The 17,985-nt window shown below is 35.6% G+C and overlaps 1 protein-coding gene across 5 annotated transcripts in view; it reads left to right on the plus strand.

Annotated features, from left to right (window-relative positions):
* The window catches only part of APAF1 (apoptotic peptidase activating factor 1), an 85,609-nt gene that overhangs the window by 24,055 nt on the left and 43,569 nt on the right, over positions 1-17,985 (plus strand). For all 5 annotated transcript variants that reach the window (XM_081309983.1, XM_081309981.1, XM_081309982.1 and 2 more), the window contains 6 exons: positions 2,848-2,961; positions 3,402-3,586; positions 7,726-7,852; positions 8,892-9,017; positions 11,109-11,234; positions 13,014-13,139. In XM_081309983.1, coding sequence (XP_081166109.1) covers positions 2,848-2,961; positions 3,402-3,586; positions 7,726-7,852; positions 8,892-9,017; positions 11,109-11,234; positions 13,014-13,139 — 804 coding nt within the window. The remainder of the gene's footprint in view (positions 1-2,847; positions 2,962-3,401; positions 3,587-7,725; positions 7,853-8,891; positions 9,018-11,108; positions 11,235-13,013; positions 13,140-17,985) is intronic.

The following is a 17,985-nucleotide window of genomic DNA, read 5'->3' on the forward strand; positions in this document are numbered from 1 at the left end:
CAACGCTAGTCTGAGCAATTTAGGGAGAATCTGTCTGAAAATAAAAATGAAAGGGCTGGGGATGTAGTTGAGTGCCCCTGGGTTTAATCCCTAGTACCCAAAACAAGCAAACAAATACCCCCAAAAACTTTTGAAATATATCAGTGTGGCAGGAATTATTATTTTTTTCTTATTAACCTTTTTTCTGCTCTTAAAGGTAATAATTTATTTTCACTGGGAAATTTTAGGAAAACATCTATAGAAAAGAAAGTTGAAGATTACTGTTAGACCAGGACGCAAGAAAAGACCACTGACTCCAATTAAAATCAAATTAAAGCAAGCTTATTATTCGACCGGCGGGGCTGCCTCTCCTACCCAAAACCGCGGGAACAAGACAGCAGCCGCCGCTTTCCTGCAGCCCAACTTTATAGCCCAGAAAGTTACACAAAGTGGGGGTTAGAGATGGTAGTTTACATTTTTGCTGGCCCTGACATCAGAATTTATGAAGGTCATTAGAGCCTCACAGAGGGTCATTTTCTGGCCAGGGAAGGCCGAGATTTGTGAGGCGTCACAAAACTTTTAGAGAGGGCTGCTGTCTGGTCAGAGAGCCAGGCATAGGTGAGTTCAAGGAACGGGCAGGCATTCCAAGCAGGTTCAGAATTTTCAGTAATTTATAGTAAAGCCAAAATTAGCTTTTCATGACTTTGTGGCGAGATGGCTCCCAATTTTAAGAGAAAATCAGGTTGGGTCTATCAATTACACCATTGCTAATAATTCTGTGTATAGTTCATTTTGCTACTTAGATAAACACACTTGTTCTTTAAAACCAAAATGGGAATTGTAATAGAAATAACATTGTATATATTGAATTTTACTTCTTTTTTTAAATATATATATATTTTTGGTGTAGATGGACACAATACAATGCATTTATTTTTATGTGGTGCTGAAGATCGAATCTGGGTCGTGCTCATGCTAGGGGAGTGCTCTACCTCTGAGCCACAATCCCAGCCCCAGAAGTTTACTTCTTAATTGTATTTAGTAATTGTCTTTTCATCTTCTTTAAATAGAATGACATGATTTTTTTAATATTTATTTTTTAAATATTAATGGACACCATATCTACAATATCTTTTTATTTTTTTATGTGGTGCTAAGGATCGAACCCAGGGCCTGACAAGTGCTAGGCGAGCGTTCTACCACTGAGCCACAACCCCAACCCCTAGAAGACATGATTTTTAAAGCTGTATTCTATTTCATTATAGGTACACTATGATTAATCAGGTGGTTGATAGATGGAGTGTTAATTATACTCATGTGGTTGTTGTTTTAGGATACATTTCTGGGTTAAATGTTGTCTCAGGATACAATTTCTGGTTTAAATAGTGCATAGAGTTTAAATTTGAATCTAGATTACCAAACTGCTGTTAAGAAGAGTGCTTTTATATCTTGAACAATAGATAAACATGTCTATTTCCTTTGATTTTTAGCTAATATTATTCCTTTAGTTTTTTAAAACCTATTTAAAATGGTAATTTCTGTGTTTCACTTTGATCACTGGTGAAATTTTGGCTACTGATATATTTTATTTTGTGAATTTACTTGTTTTTTTCCTTTACTAATTTTTTTTTTTTTAAAGAAATTAACTATCAAACCATGAAGTACATGGAAGATACTTTTTTTTTTTTTTTAAGAGAGAGTGAGAGGGGGAGAGAGAGAGAGAGAATTTTTTTTTTTTAATATTTATTTTTTAGTTCTCGGCGGACACAACATCTTTGTTGGTATGTGGTGCTGAGGATCGAACCCGGGCCGCACGCATGCCAGGCGAGCGCGCTACCGCTTGAGCCACATCCCCAACCCTTTACTGATTTTTTTCTTTTGGGATATTTTTAAATTGTTTTATTATAATTTTCTATAAAGGATAATTTATTAAGCCCTCTTCTGTTGTGTGTGTTGCAAATAAATATTTTTCCTGATTTTTTTCCCTAAATTTTGCTTGTATTGCTTTCTACTGTATTGAGGATTTGAATTTTTTTTTTTTTGTATTTTGCTTTGTTGCATTCATTATAAAGGTTTCTTTCACCCCAAGGTTACAAAATTATTTACCCATATTTTAGCATGGGTTTTCTATTTTCTCTTTTAATCTTTAGTCCAACTGAAATTTATTTTGATTTTAAGATGGGAGGCTCATTTTATGTTTCTTTGAAACTATTGATGTGTTCCTTTTTGCTAGCTTCCTTTTTGTCTTAAATTCTAGATATCAGCTAAGTTTCTCTGAGTGGTGTTAGGATAGTGATGTTAAAATTCTTTGACCTTTTTTTTTTTGCCCCTTTAAATGCTTTATTCACTCAAATTACTCAATACAATTTCACTCTATAGGTTCTAAATCAAGAAAACCACAATCCTTAATGCTTGGCATTGCAATAGACATAATCAGTTCACAGCAAACAATTCTAGATTAATTCTAAGCACTGCAAACACACTTAATCATGACGGGTTAATGACAGACATTCATTCAAGTTCAAGAGTATTAAGTCTTAGGCTTTATGCTCAGCAGATGCACACTCACCCAGGCCACAGTGATCAGGTCTGGAACCAAGGCAGGCTTTTCCTGGCGTGGAGTAGATGATTGGTTGAGGAGAAAGTCGTAGGGAGAAGTTGCGGTACTCACCAGGGTCCAGACGAGGCAGTGGAGTTTGAGAGTGGAGAGGATCACGCAGAGGATCAGGAAAGGATGACTAGTGATGGGATGTCAGTCCAGGTCCTCATCAGGCTCCCCAGCTCGAGTGCATCCTTGTTTCGGCTGGCTCTCTTTAACCTTTTTAACAGTACTGCCAACTTCACTTTTTTCCTTTTCTTTTTCTTAAGGAACTTTGTACTTTAATGTTTTCCCTGGACTGGATTAAAGCCAAAACAGAACTTGTAGGCCCTGCTCATCTGATTCATGAATTTGTGGAATATAGGCATATATTGGATGAAAAGGTATGTATTAGTAAAAGAAAAGTTTGTGTTTAAAGTACATCTCATTTTTACATTTAATTCTAGGTTTAATGGTGGGGACGAGCAGAATAGAATAGTTGAAAATAGCTATTTTCCTTGCTTTGACCTTTTATCACTGTAAGTAATTTGCTTCCTTGCCTACTGGGAATGTAGGTAGGATTAAAGTTTGAAAGTTGGGAAAGTAAGGTTTTCAGTATTTAAAAAAAAATGTTAAGAAATGTGTCTGATAATGAGATTTTTTACTCTGTATTTAATGGCAGAAGAGAATCACTATGTATTTGTTACCTAATGGTTGGCTATTAAATCTTAGTTCATGTAGAGAATATTTCATTTAAGTCTTTAAAATGACAAGATCAGAGAAGCAGAAAGATGTCAGATCTTGACTCTGGTTATGTTTCTAAGAGATTTCAGTTTATTCATAGGATTGTGCAGTCTGTGAGAATTTTCAAGAGTTTTTATCTTTAAATGGACACCTTCTTGGACGACAGCCATTTCCTAATATTGTACAACTGGGTCTCTGTGAACCAGAAACTTCAGAAGTTTATCAGCAAGCAAAGCTGCAGGCCAAGCAGGAGGTCGATAACGGGATGCTTTACCTGGAGTGGATGTAAGTAGGTTAGGGGAGAAACCCCAAAGGGTGTGGAGTGCTAACTATATCATTATTTTTCTGGTAGTGAATAAGTTCACTCCAGGAAGATGTAACTACTTTGGAAAGAACTGGATTTTTTTTTTTTTTTTTTTTACAAAACTTCACAAATCATAATTTATTCAACAGATATTTATTTAGTCCTTATTTTAGACCAAGCATATCCTGGATGCTAGAGATATTTCCATGAATAAAACAGAACAAAATAAAATATTGAAGGATATGTTTCAGTGTAATATGAACTAAGTCAGCAAATAATCCAATGAGAACTGGAACTTTTAATAAGTATTCTTACTTAGTGAAAAGTTCCAGAGACGTAAGCATAGGAGAAAATGATTATGAAGTCCATAGAAATAGCTGCCCATAAGGCATTTTGACAGGCCATCCTAACTATTAATACCTGATGCTTGACTTACAATAATCTAGTACAGTAATGAAGAGCATGGGCTCTGGAGCCACAGACTTGGTTTGAGTCTTGGTGCTGAAATCTAGTAGTTTGTGATTTCAAACAAGTTACAGGTTATTTTCTTATATGCAAAATGGAGAGAACAATTCTTTAAGGTAAATGTTGTTTCTTGTGAAAATTTAAATGAGATAATGGCTGTAAAGAAATTTGCACTTTGCCTCAAACACATAGCTCTTATTAAATGTCTACTGACTCTTCTGCCTCTTAATCCATTGTGTCTCATTGTCATATTAATAGGACATTGGTAAAAACTTAAATTGAGCAATTTTATAGATGTATTACAGAACTCTATAGGCTTTTATAGGTGTCTAATATATATGATGATGGGACATGATGGTTTAAAGAAGTCAATAACTTTTCATTTTATTTATTTAAACTTCCATCTATTTAATGTCTGTTATATTGTCTTCAGAATAACCTTGTAAGGTAAATATTCATTGTCCTGTTTGACAGATGAAAAAATTGAGGTACAGAGAGGTGAGACTTGATTAAGTTTTGTGGCATGCTGAGTGGGACGTAAGTCCTGGTCTGTCTAGCTTTATTTTTCATTCTCTTTCCATGTGCCATGCTTCTCTTACAGCTGGATGTAATAAACATGAGTGGTTTTCTCTTCACATGTATAATTTATGTCTAAATTGAACTCCAGGTTGGTATCTGTGATTTTTATGGCCCTTACCTTCTTCAAATAAATTATAGATGATTCCCTTGATTCAGGGTAATTTAGCAAGCATATGACTTTCTCTGCTGTGCTAAGTACTCTTACTAGGGGTCCAGGCTTTCTCTAGTGAGTTCATAATCTAATAGTGAAGAAAGAAGCTTATTACAATAAAATGTGATAAATGCAGCAACAGAAGTATGTATTAAAATTGGGATAGAATTGATGAGTAATTAACTTGGATGAGAGAGTTAAAAATTTTTTTTAGTTAAAATTTAATTTTAAATTTAAATTTTGGTTGGGTTTTCAACTTGTATGTCTCCTGGTTAAAGTAAAAAATTATAAATATGTAAAACGAGAAGTCAAAGACTTCTTTTCCTCTCCTACCTTCCCACTTCCTAGAATTAATCATTCTTAAACATTTTCTTCACATGAGGAGGTTTCACTTCCGTCAAGAAGAAGTGAAAGAAGGGAAGCAGCCCTCCTAACTTACTGAAGCTACATCAGATCTGTTAGTATTCTAAAATACTCCTTTGTCACCCTTTATTGCGATGATATGCTTACTTGTTTTTCTCCCATACTAGTCCATATATTCTATATTGTAGAATAGTTAGGAGGTTAAAATCCAGACTCTGAATAGAAGGAAGATCAATAGAGTAGTGCTGGGTTTCTGTTCTCGAGACTAAAAGGCTCAGGGGTCACTCTAGTTAAACTGAGCTAACTGGGCCGCACGAAATAACCACACAAGAGACACAAATACCTTTTTCTTTGGGGTTGCTGTGACGGCTCCTCTGACCTTAAGGGTCTGCAGAAAGAGAGAGAGAGAGCACGCGCTGACCCCTTTTATTGAGGAGAAGCCATTCAAATGAGGCAAGGGGTCAGGTTTCAGGGGGCTGAGTCCATCTTCATGATGTCCACTGTCAGCAGGCTGACCGACACCTGGGTAGGCCACATCCAAGGGCACAGTAAGAGGAGGGGACACACACAAGGCACCTCCATGGAAGATTCCATCCTAAACAGGGCAAGGGGTTATATTACAAAGGAACAGGTGAGCATAGCTTCACCCATGGGGCTGTAGCAAGACACACCCATTTCTGTGACTGAGCGCCTCAGCACCCAGCTAGGGAGTGTAACTCAGTCACCCGTAAGGTTGGCCTCCCACAGAGTAGAGGGAGGGAAGAGAAGAGGGAGAAGGAAGCACTGGAAACTAAAATGGAGCACACAGTTATATGCATTTATGAATATGCCAGAATGAACCCTACTGTTATGCATTACTATAATGCACTAATAAAATCTTAAAAAAAAACTGGTTCTAAACTGGGCTTGAATTGCAGCTCTGGTAGTTATTAGTTGTGTGTAATTAGGGGAAAGTTATTCAATTTCTCTTGCCTAAGAGTGCCATTTCACAGCAGTTTGTGATAGAGGTTGTCATTAAGAATAGCAGTTAGCATTTTGCTTGGTCCACATAGTTGATGTTCAGTAGAGATTTGTAGAAGATTGAATAAATTCCTGTTTGGTTAATGGCTAAAATGGAATCTTAATACTTTGTCTTATCAAACTGGCAGAGGTTTAGTTCTTGATCCTATGGGAATTGTTGAATTTTTTTTTTTTTTTTTTTTGCTATTTCCTGCTATTTGTTTTTCCCATTGCACCAACTGCATTTCAACCTGTGACATTCTATCATATTCATTCATAGATTTATTTTATACCTGGGTTTAAACAGGCCATCATCAAAGAATGCTTAATTTCAGTACTAGAAACCTGTTTGTTTATTGTAGAAGGTGTGGATTATTCAAAACTTAAATTTAATTGAGTTTTAATTTTCAAAGCAATCATTTGTTATTTATCTAATATTTTTGGTCCTTTACTATATGCCTGTCATTGTAAAGGTCACACTCTAAGCTTTGGGGAATTGAGTAGACAGATCAAAGGGAAATACTATATTCTTAATCTAATTCTCTTAACTTTTCAAATAACTTATCTTTTCCAGGTTCTCATCACTCTAGTTCTTATACTTGTTTTATCACTTCTAGTAAAATATAATACATAGTTTCTATGCAGGATCATAGACTGATTTACTTCTGTGTTCTTTTATCATTTGTTCTGTATTGTACATGGTTCATTTTTTTGAAGAATGATAACAGTAGTATTTTGTGTCAGTTGTAGTTTATAGTGAATATTATTATTTCCTTTACATACAAGGAAATGGATCTTATATTGAGTTACTTGTCTAATTTCACACCCTATAAAGTGAGGTTGCCCTATGGGTTTAACTCCTAATCTTTGACTCCAAATAAGCACAGTGCTTTTTAACATATTTACCTATATCCAAAGTGACTGGTGTGTATATAGACGAAATTCGGACACTACTCTAGTGCTTTCTGCTGCTTTAAGTACATATTCCATTCCATTATCCTTTACCTTGTGAGCAACAATATAATATCTATACTAATGGAATAGTTGTTATTCCTTAGATTAAGATACAAAGATAATGACATTGCTGTGTCTTTTTTCCTCTGTGTCTGAGTAATTGTAGTTAGAAAAAATCATCACCATAATGGTGGGTGTAGTGTCATGCTTTAGTTAGGAAATGAACTTCATGTTGTAATCCTTTCTTGAATTTTAAAAGATGGAGGTTTTTCAAAAGTGTGCTTACATAATGTTTTAGCTGTGTGTTATAATTAATAGTATATCAAAAGAAAATAGAAAAAGACATTTGATAAACTAGATTTCCTTCAACTCAGTGACATTTGTGACACATGGCACTTTGCTTGATAGATAGTAACATTTCTTTTAAAATGTTACTTTTCTTGAATTATGTCTTTTCTTTAGGTGAACTGTGTTTTTATTTGCAGTTAATAATTTAAGAATTTTATGTTTTACGAAATGTAACCATGTTACGAGATAGTTTCTATTATAAAAGAAATAGGCCTTTTACTCTCGCTTACTAGATTTCTGTTCATTTTTCTTTGTATTTAGAAACAAAAAAACTATCAAGAATCTCTCCCGCTTAGTTGTCCGCCCCCATACAGATGCTGTTTACCATGCATGCTTTTCTGAGGATGGTCAGAGAATAGCTTCTTGTGGAGCTGATAAAACCTTACAGGTAAAACAATCTCTTTGAGACAAGTTGAAAAAGGCAAATACCCAATCCTATGCAGAGTAAAATATGTTTAACTGCCAAAATTAAAGAAAATTAAAACTTAGAAGTAGTGGAGAATCCCAATCTCTTGATTGGGATTGCAAATGCTAGGCATGTGCTCTACCACAGAGCTTCATTCTCAGCCCTCTTTATTTTGAGACAAGGTCTCAGTTGCCCAGGCTGGCCAGAACTTGTGATCTTCCTGCCTTAGCCTTCTGAGTAGCAGGGATCATGGGCTCATGCCGTCACCATGCCTAGCTCTCTTGAATATTTTATGAAAGTTTTCTCTAGAGATTTTAAAGATATAGTTATGTGTTTTCATAATTCTAAATTTGCCACATGACAAAGAAGAACCTTCTTCCCTGTCAATTATCTGCCACCCATTTGATGCCTATGGGTAATGATGAAATAATAATTGTTAAAAGACATAAGGACTTAATAGTGTAGTGGATAGGACTCTGATGAAAAAGTAGTGATTCAATAACTATTTTATCAAAGGCTTAGAAATAGGTTTCTGGATGTAAATAGTAATTGAACTAAATTATTTCTGTTAGCATTTGTGCTCTACCTGTTAATTTTGAAGGAAATAGGGTCAAATTAATTAAACTTTTTATAATAATTTTGGTCTTTCCGAAGTAAGGACTGCATGCCTTCTTTCTATAGTACCTGATTACTAATTTTGGTTTCTGAGCTCCAGAAAGAAAACATATTGCATTAAATATTTTGTGTTTGATTGTTAGGAATTTGCCAAAATGGTCACAAGAATTGAAGCTATATCGAGCCATTTCTTTTTATTGGTATTAATCAACATGTAACAATGGATAGTTCTCTGTTTATGTGAAGGCTTACAAATTCTGACAGAAATTCTGATTTTTTTTGAATGATTTTGCTAAGGTTCATTTCTGTTTTATAAATAACAGTGATTAAGATCTTTTAAAGAAAGATTTTTATTACGTGGTGAGTTCAGTGATTTATAGTAAAGATTTTATTGTTGCTTATATAGGTGTTCAAAGCTGAAACAGGAGAGAAACTTCTAGAAATCAAAGCTCATGAGGATGAAGTGCTTTGTTGTGCATTCTCTACAGATGACAGATTTATAGCAACCTGCTCAGTGGATAAAAAAGTGAAGGTAGGAAACTATTTTCCTCTTGAATTGTAATCATTACAGAATTAATTTTTTCTGTAAAAGACTAACTAAAGGACTCATGCCTGTTGATCTCTAACTTGAATCCTTATAAATTAACATTGTAGAAAATTCTTTATTTTTAAGCATGAGCAAAAATGCTTATGTTGATCAGCCTGAGGTATTTACCAGGCAGTGGGGAAAAGTAATTACAGAAAAATGAATTTGCCTGCCATTAATAGACAGGTCTGTGGGTTCAATGTCGGTTGAAATCTTAGAGTACATTGTGATTTAGAGTGTTATTGCACAAAATGATTGTCTGAGATCAGATTCCTGTCATAAAATACATAATTTTTTAAATGTAACCCATTTTTTTTAAATGTGTATGAACTTAGGTATTCAGTGCAAAACCAGGTAGGTGGACAAACTAACAGGTTGCTGGTCTAAAAACAAGAAAAAACAGAGGATGATTTTTATCTTGTTAATTATTCTTTTTTGTTTCTTGTCCCTAAATTTGGCTTTTAGCTAGAGTATTTATTTAATGCAGAATTTAAGAGAAACTGAAGACTTAGGGGATGTTTTATCACTAGAATTTGGAAGAGAGACCTCACTTCAGACTTTTTTCAAAAGCGTTTTGGAATACGAATTTGGCTAGGTTGGAAGGACAAGAGAGTTGGCTTGGGAGTTTTCACTGACATGAAGAGGTTGTCGAATGTCCAGATTAAAATTGAGACCTTGGAAAAACCTGCTTTTTTTTTCTTTTGTACTGGGAATTGAACTCAGGGGTGCTTAACCACTGAGCCACATTCCCAGCCCTTTTTTGTATTTTACTTAGAGACAGGGTCTCACTGAGTCGCAAGTGCCTCGTTAAGTTGCTGAGGACAACTTTGAACTCATGCTCCTACTACCTCAGCCTCCCTAGTTGCTGGAATTATGGGCATGTGCCACCATGCCCTGTTAAAACCTGCTTCTTGATAGACTAGAATTGGTGGCTTTACAACCAGGAGTTAACTCACTCTTGAAACCTCCACTCTGAGTCAGACTTGGCCGCATTGAGCAGTTCCAAAGTCAGAACTATGTGGAGTAAAGGGAAATAATAAATAAACAAGAGGCAGGAATATTCTTTAAAGAGCTTCAAAATAAGATAAATTCTTTGGACCTCTGAGGATTCTAATAAATGCTTTGAGGGAATGCTATGGGAGGGAACATGAGTATCTCTAAAAAGTCAATGTCCTAGTGAAGATTTATTAGGACATTTGTTTCTTTTGTTTGCTTAGTTGTCTTACACAGTAAGTAGAATGATGTTAACTCTTTACTGTGGGACTTACTACACTCTTCCTTATAGTACCCTATCAGTTTTTCATTACAACTTGCAAAGTAAGTATTGATCTGACCTTACAGAGGAGAAAATAGTTTGAAATGAAGTCACTTGCCCAAGTTTGCATTAAGTAATAATAACAGGGTTGATAGCTAGGTTTCTTTCAGACTCTCAAGCTGTTATTTATTTAATGAGGAATTTTTTTTTTTTTTTTTTTTTTTTTTTTGGTGATGCTGAGGATCAAACCCCAGGGATTTGTGCCTGTCTTTACTATTGATGTGGTTGGTACCTTGGAGTCGATACTTAGCATGTCTATGATCTGATTTGATATGTTGAATTGTGTAAAACATGTTTATGTATCCCCATTTGCTAAGTAGGGAGTTGAGATTCAGGTAAGGTAAGGGCTTAGTGGGCTACACAGAACCAATCTTGAACTTCACACATCTGATCTGAAGTCTCTTATGTCATCCTCTTTATAGCACTTCTGTGGTGCTGTCATTCATATGAATGTGGGGAATCCTCTATTTTCATAAGATTGCATTTATGCTATAGAAAGATATGTGTAGTCTTATAAGTAATTTTAGCAAAAAAGCAAATATGAAAACCACTGAGACAGATATTGCCATGTTTTAGAGAAAGGGTAGTATTCATTAGTGTCATTCTGATGGGAAAATCTGTTATGACAAGACAGCATCTGGAAAGTGCCTCATTTTGTTTTTTTCTGTTATCCTTTGAAAATAAAGAATATCTATAAATTTTAATTTTTAAATTCTCTTTAGATTTGGAATTCTGTGACTGGGGAACTAGTCCACACCTATGATGAACACTCAGAGCAAGTCAATTGTTGCCATTTTGCCAAGAAGAGTCATCTCTTAGCCACTGGGTCAAGTGATTTTTTCCTCAAAGTAAGTATGGCTATTGAGAATTATGTAGATAAATTTTATAATACATTACAAAAGCTTTTATTTTCTCATGTATTGTATTATTGGGGCTTTTATTATTACAGTGATTAAAAAAAAGAAAGGTTGATGATGTAGCTCAGTGGTAGGGCACTTCCCAAGCATGTGTGAGGCCCTGGGTTAAATCCCAAATACTGCAAAAAAAAAAAAAAGTCAAATATATATGTATATATATTTCATATAGTTGTAACTCACTATTACTCAGAAAACTTTTGCTATATGGGAATAAATTACTCTCTAAAATGAAAATAAATCTATTATAATATGACATATTTTTGGTGTTTATTTTTAATTTTTTGTAGGTTGAGGAAATTTACCTCATTTAAATATAGATAGAAGTCTCTACCATATGTAAGGGGATTTTAATTAAGGAAAAGTTTAATTTAAGACATGACATGCCATACCTGTGTTACCATTCAAACTACCAGAAAGCATGTTCTGTGATTGCAAGCTGAGAAGGCATTAAAAATTTGTAAAACTAAGGCTGTCTCCATGTAACTTGCCTTACATGAAGAATTGGGTTTATCAGAACTAGGGTTAAGGAGCCATGGAAGGAGGTGAACATGAGGAACAGGAATCTCACTTACTGATCATTTTCAAAGAATTTCTTTCAAGATTAACTTTTGGGATAAATTATTTCTTTCCCTGGGTTTAAATTAGTTGGTACAAATCACCAGAGGTGAATGTAGCCTTTTTCATGTATATTTAAAACTATTTTTCAAACAAGGAGAGAATATAATAAGGAGTCTCTATGGTATCCATCATTTAGCTACAATTATAAACAAAATAAGGTTTTGCCAATCTTATTTTATGTATGCCCTCTACCCTTCTTTTTGGCTAGAGCATTTTACAGCAAATCCTGGATATGTGATTTCCCCCAAAATATTTCGCATGAGCCTTGGAGGTGTAAACACTAGTGCTATGCCATTATTAAACCTACTATAATAAACAGTAGTTTTGTAATGTACCTGATCTGTGTTTACTTTCCCCAGTAGTCTCAAACATGTCTTTCTGCCTGTGGCTTGTTGGAATCAGACATGGAACAAACTTGGCACTTGACATTTATTTTGTCTGTTAGGCTTCTTTTATTCTAAAAAACCTCCCTTTCCCCTTTTGCCCTTTCTTGTGCTATTGGTTTGATAGAGGAATTGAGTTATTTGTCTTGTGGAATATATCACATTCTGGATTTGGTTGATTGCTTACTGGAGTTGTTATTTGATTTCTTTTTCTAAACCCTCTATTTACTGTATTATACTTAATATAGGTGCTTTGAATTTTTTGAATAATTTTTTAGAATATTAATAACTTTTAGCCTATTGACTAGTTTCAAGGTTTGGGAGATCTTAGAAATTATCATTTTTTATAACCTAGTATTTAAAAAATATGGGGGCAGTTATCTTAATATATTGTATCTTTTTGTAGCCAAAATAACTTTGATTCTAAACCATTCATTTTAAATAAGTAGTAATTGTTTAATTATTTAAAGCTCAGACTAAAATCCCAGGTCAGCTTTCAAGTTCCTTAGTAGATTTAGATGTCAGTCGAAAGGCTGCCTTGTTGTTTATCACAAGTTTAACTTTGACACCTTTGTGTTACTACGAATTGAGCATCATTCTTTAAACAAACATACTAAAGTAGAAGGATAGGAAGAAATTCATATGATTTCTGACTTTTTCCCCATTCAGTAATAGTTTTTAAAATTTATCTTTTATCTTTCTCAAATAGCTTTGGGATTTGAATCAAAAAGAATGTCGAAATACCATGTTTGGCCATACAAATTCAGTCAATCACTGTAGATTTTCACCAGATGATGAGCTTTTGGCCAGTTGTTCAGCTGATGGAACATTAAAGGTAAGCTTTTGTACATTATTAAAATGGGTAGTCAGGTTTTTATCACTGTAATGGAATACCCACGAAAAACAACTTATAATGAGGAAAGGTTTATTTTGGATCACGGTTTCTGAGGTTTCAGTCTGTGGTTGCTTGTCTTTGTTTGGACCTGTAGTGAGGTAGTATATAATGGCAGGGAGCCTGTAGGGGAGCAAAGTGGAGGTTCTTAATGTCCCCTTTAAGGGTACACTCCCAATAACTTCTTTCTAATAGGCCCCACCTCTTACAGGTTCTATCACTTCTAACATCACCAGTGGCTGGGGACTAAGCCTTCAACTTATGAGCTTTTGGGGGACATTTAAGATTCAAACTATAGCTCTGTTTTTCATATTTCTACAGAAAGAGCTTCTTCCTTCAAGTTCCAGGAACATGTTTAATAAAACTAATTATTTGTCATAATAATTATTTATGAATGATTTCCTGTGTTTAAAATACATGTAATTGGAATTCTTAAATTTTAAGCATATATCCTTTTTTGGGGGGCAGGTACCAGAGATTGAACTCACGGGCACTAAACCACTGAATCACACCCCTAGCCCTATTTTGTATTTTATTTAGAGACAGGGTCTCACTGAGTTGCTTAGTGTCTCATTTTCACTGAGGCTGGCTTTGAACTCGTAGTCCTCCTGCCTCAGCCTCAGCCTCAGCCTCAGCCTCCTGAGCCACTGGGATTACAGGTGTGCGCCAGCAAGCCTGGCTAAGCATTATATCCCTAAAAAACATATTTATCCACTATTTTGAGATCTATAGGGTCAGGTTTATAAAGGGCTGCTTTTATTTGTCACTTATTTCTTCTACTTTTTGTGTTACCATTTTCCTGTTTTTGAGCAGACATATAGGGGAATAACACAAGAGTTAGGGAAAACATCTCATTTAACCTCCTGAATTTTATATTCCTAAAAACCCCAAGTTTTTCTTCTTTAAATCATTAAGACCCTAATTTAAATATTTTATTTCTGTCTCCATTGTCACTTTTGTCTCCTGATTATTGACTCTCCTTTCTCTGGTCTTAAATGAAGACCATTTTTGACCATTTTTGTATCTATTTTCCCTTCTATTCTGTAGTATTGGCTCTGGTTCAGGCATTGTCCTTACCTGTCAGAGTTTGGTTTCTACAATTTGTTATTTACAAATACCAAATATCCATTCCTTCTTTTGGGATAATCCATGTTGTAGGAAGTTTTTCAGAATACCCTTGGATGGGTTCAGGCAGCCATCTTCCAAGATATTCTTTCCATCATGTCAGTCTATTATTTCTTGATTTTTACTGTGAGTGGCTTTAGAAGAAGGCATTTTATTTCTGAGTCCAAGTTTCTCTACCATCTTATCTCCATTGCTAATTCTAAGATTTTTTTTTTTAGAGAGAGAGAGAGAGAGAGAAAGAGAGAGAGAGAGAGAATTTTTAATATTTATTTTTTAGTTTTCGGCGGACACAACATCTTTGTTTGTATGTGGTGCTGAGGATCGAACCTGGGCCGCACGCATGCCAGGCGAGTGCGCTACCGCTTGAGCCACATCCCCAGCCCCAATTCTAAGATTTGTGATGATATCATGATCTAAGCTATGCAGCTGCTTTAACTGTCTTTTTTTTTTTTTTATTGCCCCAAAGATTGAATCCAGGAGCAATTAACCACTGGACCATATCTCCAGCCCTTTTTATTTTTTTATTCTGAGGCAGGGCCTCTATGAAGATGCTGGGGCTGGCTTTGAATTTGCGGTTTTCCTTTTTTAGCCTCCCAAGCCACCATGCTTGGCTTTACTTTACTATAGTGCCTATTCCAGTCCTTTCCTGCTGTTTGTAAGCCCCCAACCTTTTGATTCTATGGTAATTACCTTACCTCATTATAATTCAGAGGATTAAAACTATCTACCCAGAGCTCCCCTCAGTGAGCCTCCTTAAACACTGCTGTAAAAGCTCCCTGCTCTCTCCTTTTTTTTTTTTTTTTTTTTTTTTTACAAGTCCTCTGCTTGCCCAAAAGTCTACTACTTATTACTGCTGTTTCTTTTTCTCTCTCCTTTATATGGTGCTTTGCTTCACTGTTATTTCCTCTCTCTGTTGCTTTTTTTGGTTTTATGCTTTTTTGGGGATACTTTCCTTCCATCTATAAATGTTCTTGGCCCTTCCTGGCCCTATAAAACAAAAAATTGAAAAATCTTGGATTTTTTTTTTTTCTTGGATGTATTTTTCTTTCAAATAGTCATTCTGTTTTTCTCTTTTTCTGTGATTAAACTTTGTTAGTTGGCTTTCTGTTACTGTAGCAAATAACTGAGATAAGTTATAAAGAGAAAAATGGTTTTTTGGGTTCATGGTTTCAGAGATTCCAGTCCCTGATAATTGGCCCTGTTGTTCTTTGAACCTGGTGGGAGGCAGCATACCTTGACAGGGGATACAGGGCAGAGCAGAACCACTCACCCTGAGGCCTGGAACAAAACAGAGAGGAGCCATGATTCTTTTTGAGGGCTTGCTCCCAGTGACCTAAAGACCTTGTACTCCCACCTCCTGAGGGCTCCATGACCTCTCAGTTGTGCCACAGGCTGGGGACCAAGTCTTTAATGTGGCCCTTTGGGGGACGTTCCAGATCCGTCCATCCATCATCTGTGCTTTTCTCTGTTTCCTGACAACCTGCTCACTGCTCAAGTCTTTTTTATCCTGCTTCTCTCTGACCTATATGCTTTTGAAGAATGTCAAAATCAGTTTTAAGTTTCCTTTTTTTGTTGTAAAGTCTGATACATTCTGGATTAGTGTGAAATTTTGCATTTTTATTTATCAGATCCTTATTCTTGTTGTATTTAAACCTCCATTGATAACCTAGTTAAGCATTCTTCATTTGAATATAAGTGTTTATTTTTTTCTTCTTCTTAACCTCTCCTATAAGTCTTTTCTATGCCCATGCCCATGCCCATGCCCATGCCTATGATCATTTAATGATATTTACTGTGTACCAGGTACTATGCTAGTAGGCATTTGGATTTTAAATACTTAAAAAAAAAAAAAAAAAGCACATTCTCTGGCCTTAAGTTATTTAGGTTGGGGAGAAAGGTAAGTGATAGAGGAACATGAAATGCTAAAATTATATAGAGGGGTAGTTTTTTTTTTTTTTTTGTTTTGTTTTTAATGAGATAGCGCCTCACTATATTGACCGAGATGGCCTTGAATTCCTGGGCTCAAGTGATTCTCCTGTCTCAGCCTCCCAAGTAGCTGGGACTACAAAGCATGTACCACCTGCCCAGCTATGTAGAGGATGTTCTAAGAACAGATGAGGACTGTGTTGGTAAAGGCTACAGCCAGATTGAACTTGTTCTCCCTTTTTGTTACCTTTGCTTTCCCATTTTGTACTTTAATGTATGCTGATCCCTGAGCTGAAGCCCTAGAGTGTTCCTTCTGTCTTTTTGATGTTGAAATTCTTTTATAAGGTGGCATAAGGTAGGCTAATCTTCAGGTCATAGAGTGAGTTGGTCACCTGCATACTGTGTTCCCTAAACCCACGGCTTGAATGCTATGTTCCCACTGTGCTTTCTTTTCCTCTCAAATGATATATCGTGTGTATCCAGGGTTAGAGTTACTTATGTGCTCATCTTAGCCCTCTTGCTGACCTATAAACTCTTTGAGGGTAGTATCTATATCCAATTCATTTATATAATCTCAAATATAATTTCAAAGTGACCAGCATAATATTTTAATACATGCATTAAAAATGATAAGCCCTTGCTGTGTTCCTTCAGATCAAACTAAGACTTCTTCAAACTCATAAAGAAATTTTAAAGAGGCCTCAGTTTTTTGGGCAGGTTTTGATTTCTGTGTTCATGTGTGAGTATCACTAGCAGTAGGGGACAGACATTGCTGCAGTCTTGGGGACACCTGCCTGTGTCTGTGGTGGCTTTCCTATGGTGCTGTTAAGCCAGTACTGCTGGCTGGTTCACACTGATACAGTGACATGTAGTAAGCAGAGGTTCTGCAAAATGATTTTAGATAACAGCATTTCAAGGTCAAAGTCTTCTAAAGCTTTTACCATTTGAGAGGATGAGAACTGTAAATTATTTTCTGCCTCAAATGGCTCTGTAATTTTCTAAGCTTTTTATAGTGTATCAAGTTGATAAGCGTGTGTTTTTTGGACTGTGATGATAAACTATTTCAAAAGGGAGTTTTATTTAAAAATTGTCATTTAGAACATACAAGGGCACAGGGTAAACAGGAACCCTGGACAGAGTGCCATGGTGTCTTCAAAATGAAATGGTGACATTAGTTTATATGATCCCCTGACATGTAGGATTTCACCACATTGGATAGGAGCTGCAGTCAGGTCCTTCTAAAAGCAGCTGTAGTTTAAGCAGGAGTAAAGAAATTGGATTATGCTAGTTTTCCTTTTCTTTTTTCTTATATCAAAATTCTTTTTTTAAATTTTTATTTATTTTATGGTAGAATGCATTTTGACAGATTGAACACAAATGGAGCACAACTTCTCATTCCACTGGCTGTACATGGTGCAGAGTCCTCCAGTAGTGTAATCATTCATGTATATAGGGTAATAATGTCTGTCTCATTCTACTGTCCTTCCCATCTGCACAATCCTACCCCTCCCCTCACTCCCCTCTACACAAACCAAAGTTCCTTCATTCATCTCTGTCCACCCGTCCCACTATGGATCAGCATCTGCTTATTAGAGAAAACATTTGGCTTTGTTTTTTGGGATTGGCTTATTTCACTTAGCATGATATTCTCTAGTTTCATCCATTTACCCTCAAATGCCATAATTTCATTCTTCTTTAAGGCTGAGTAATAATTCATGTGTATATGTACCACATTTTC

This window comes from Spermophilus citellus, assembly GCF_964194105.1.
Source record: "Spermophilus citellus genome assembly, chromosome: 10".
NCBI lineage: Eukaryota > Metazoa > Chordata > Mammalia > Rodentia > Sciuridae > Spermophilus > Spermophilus citellus.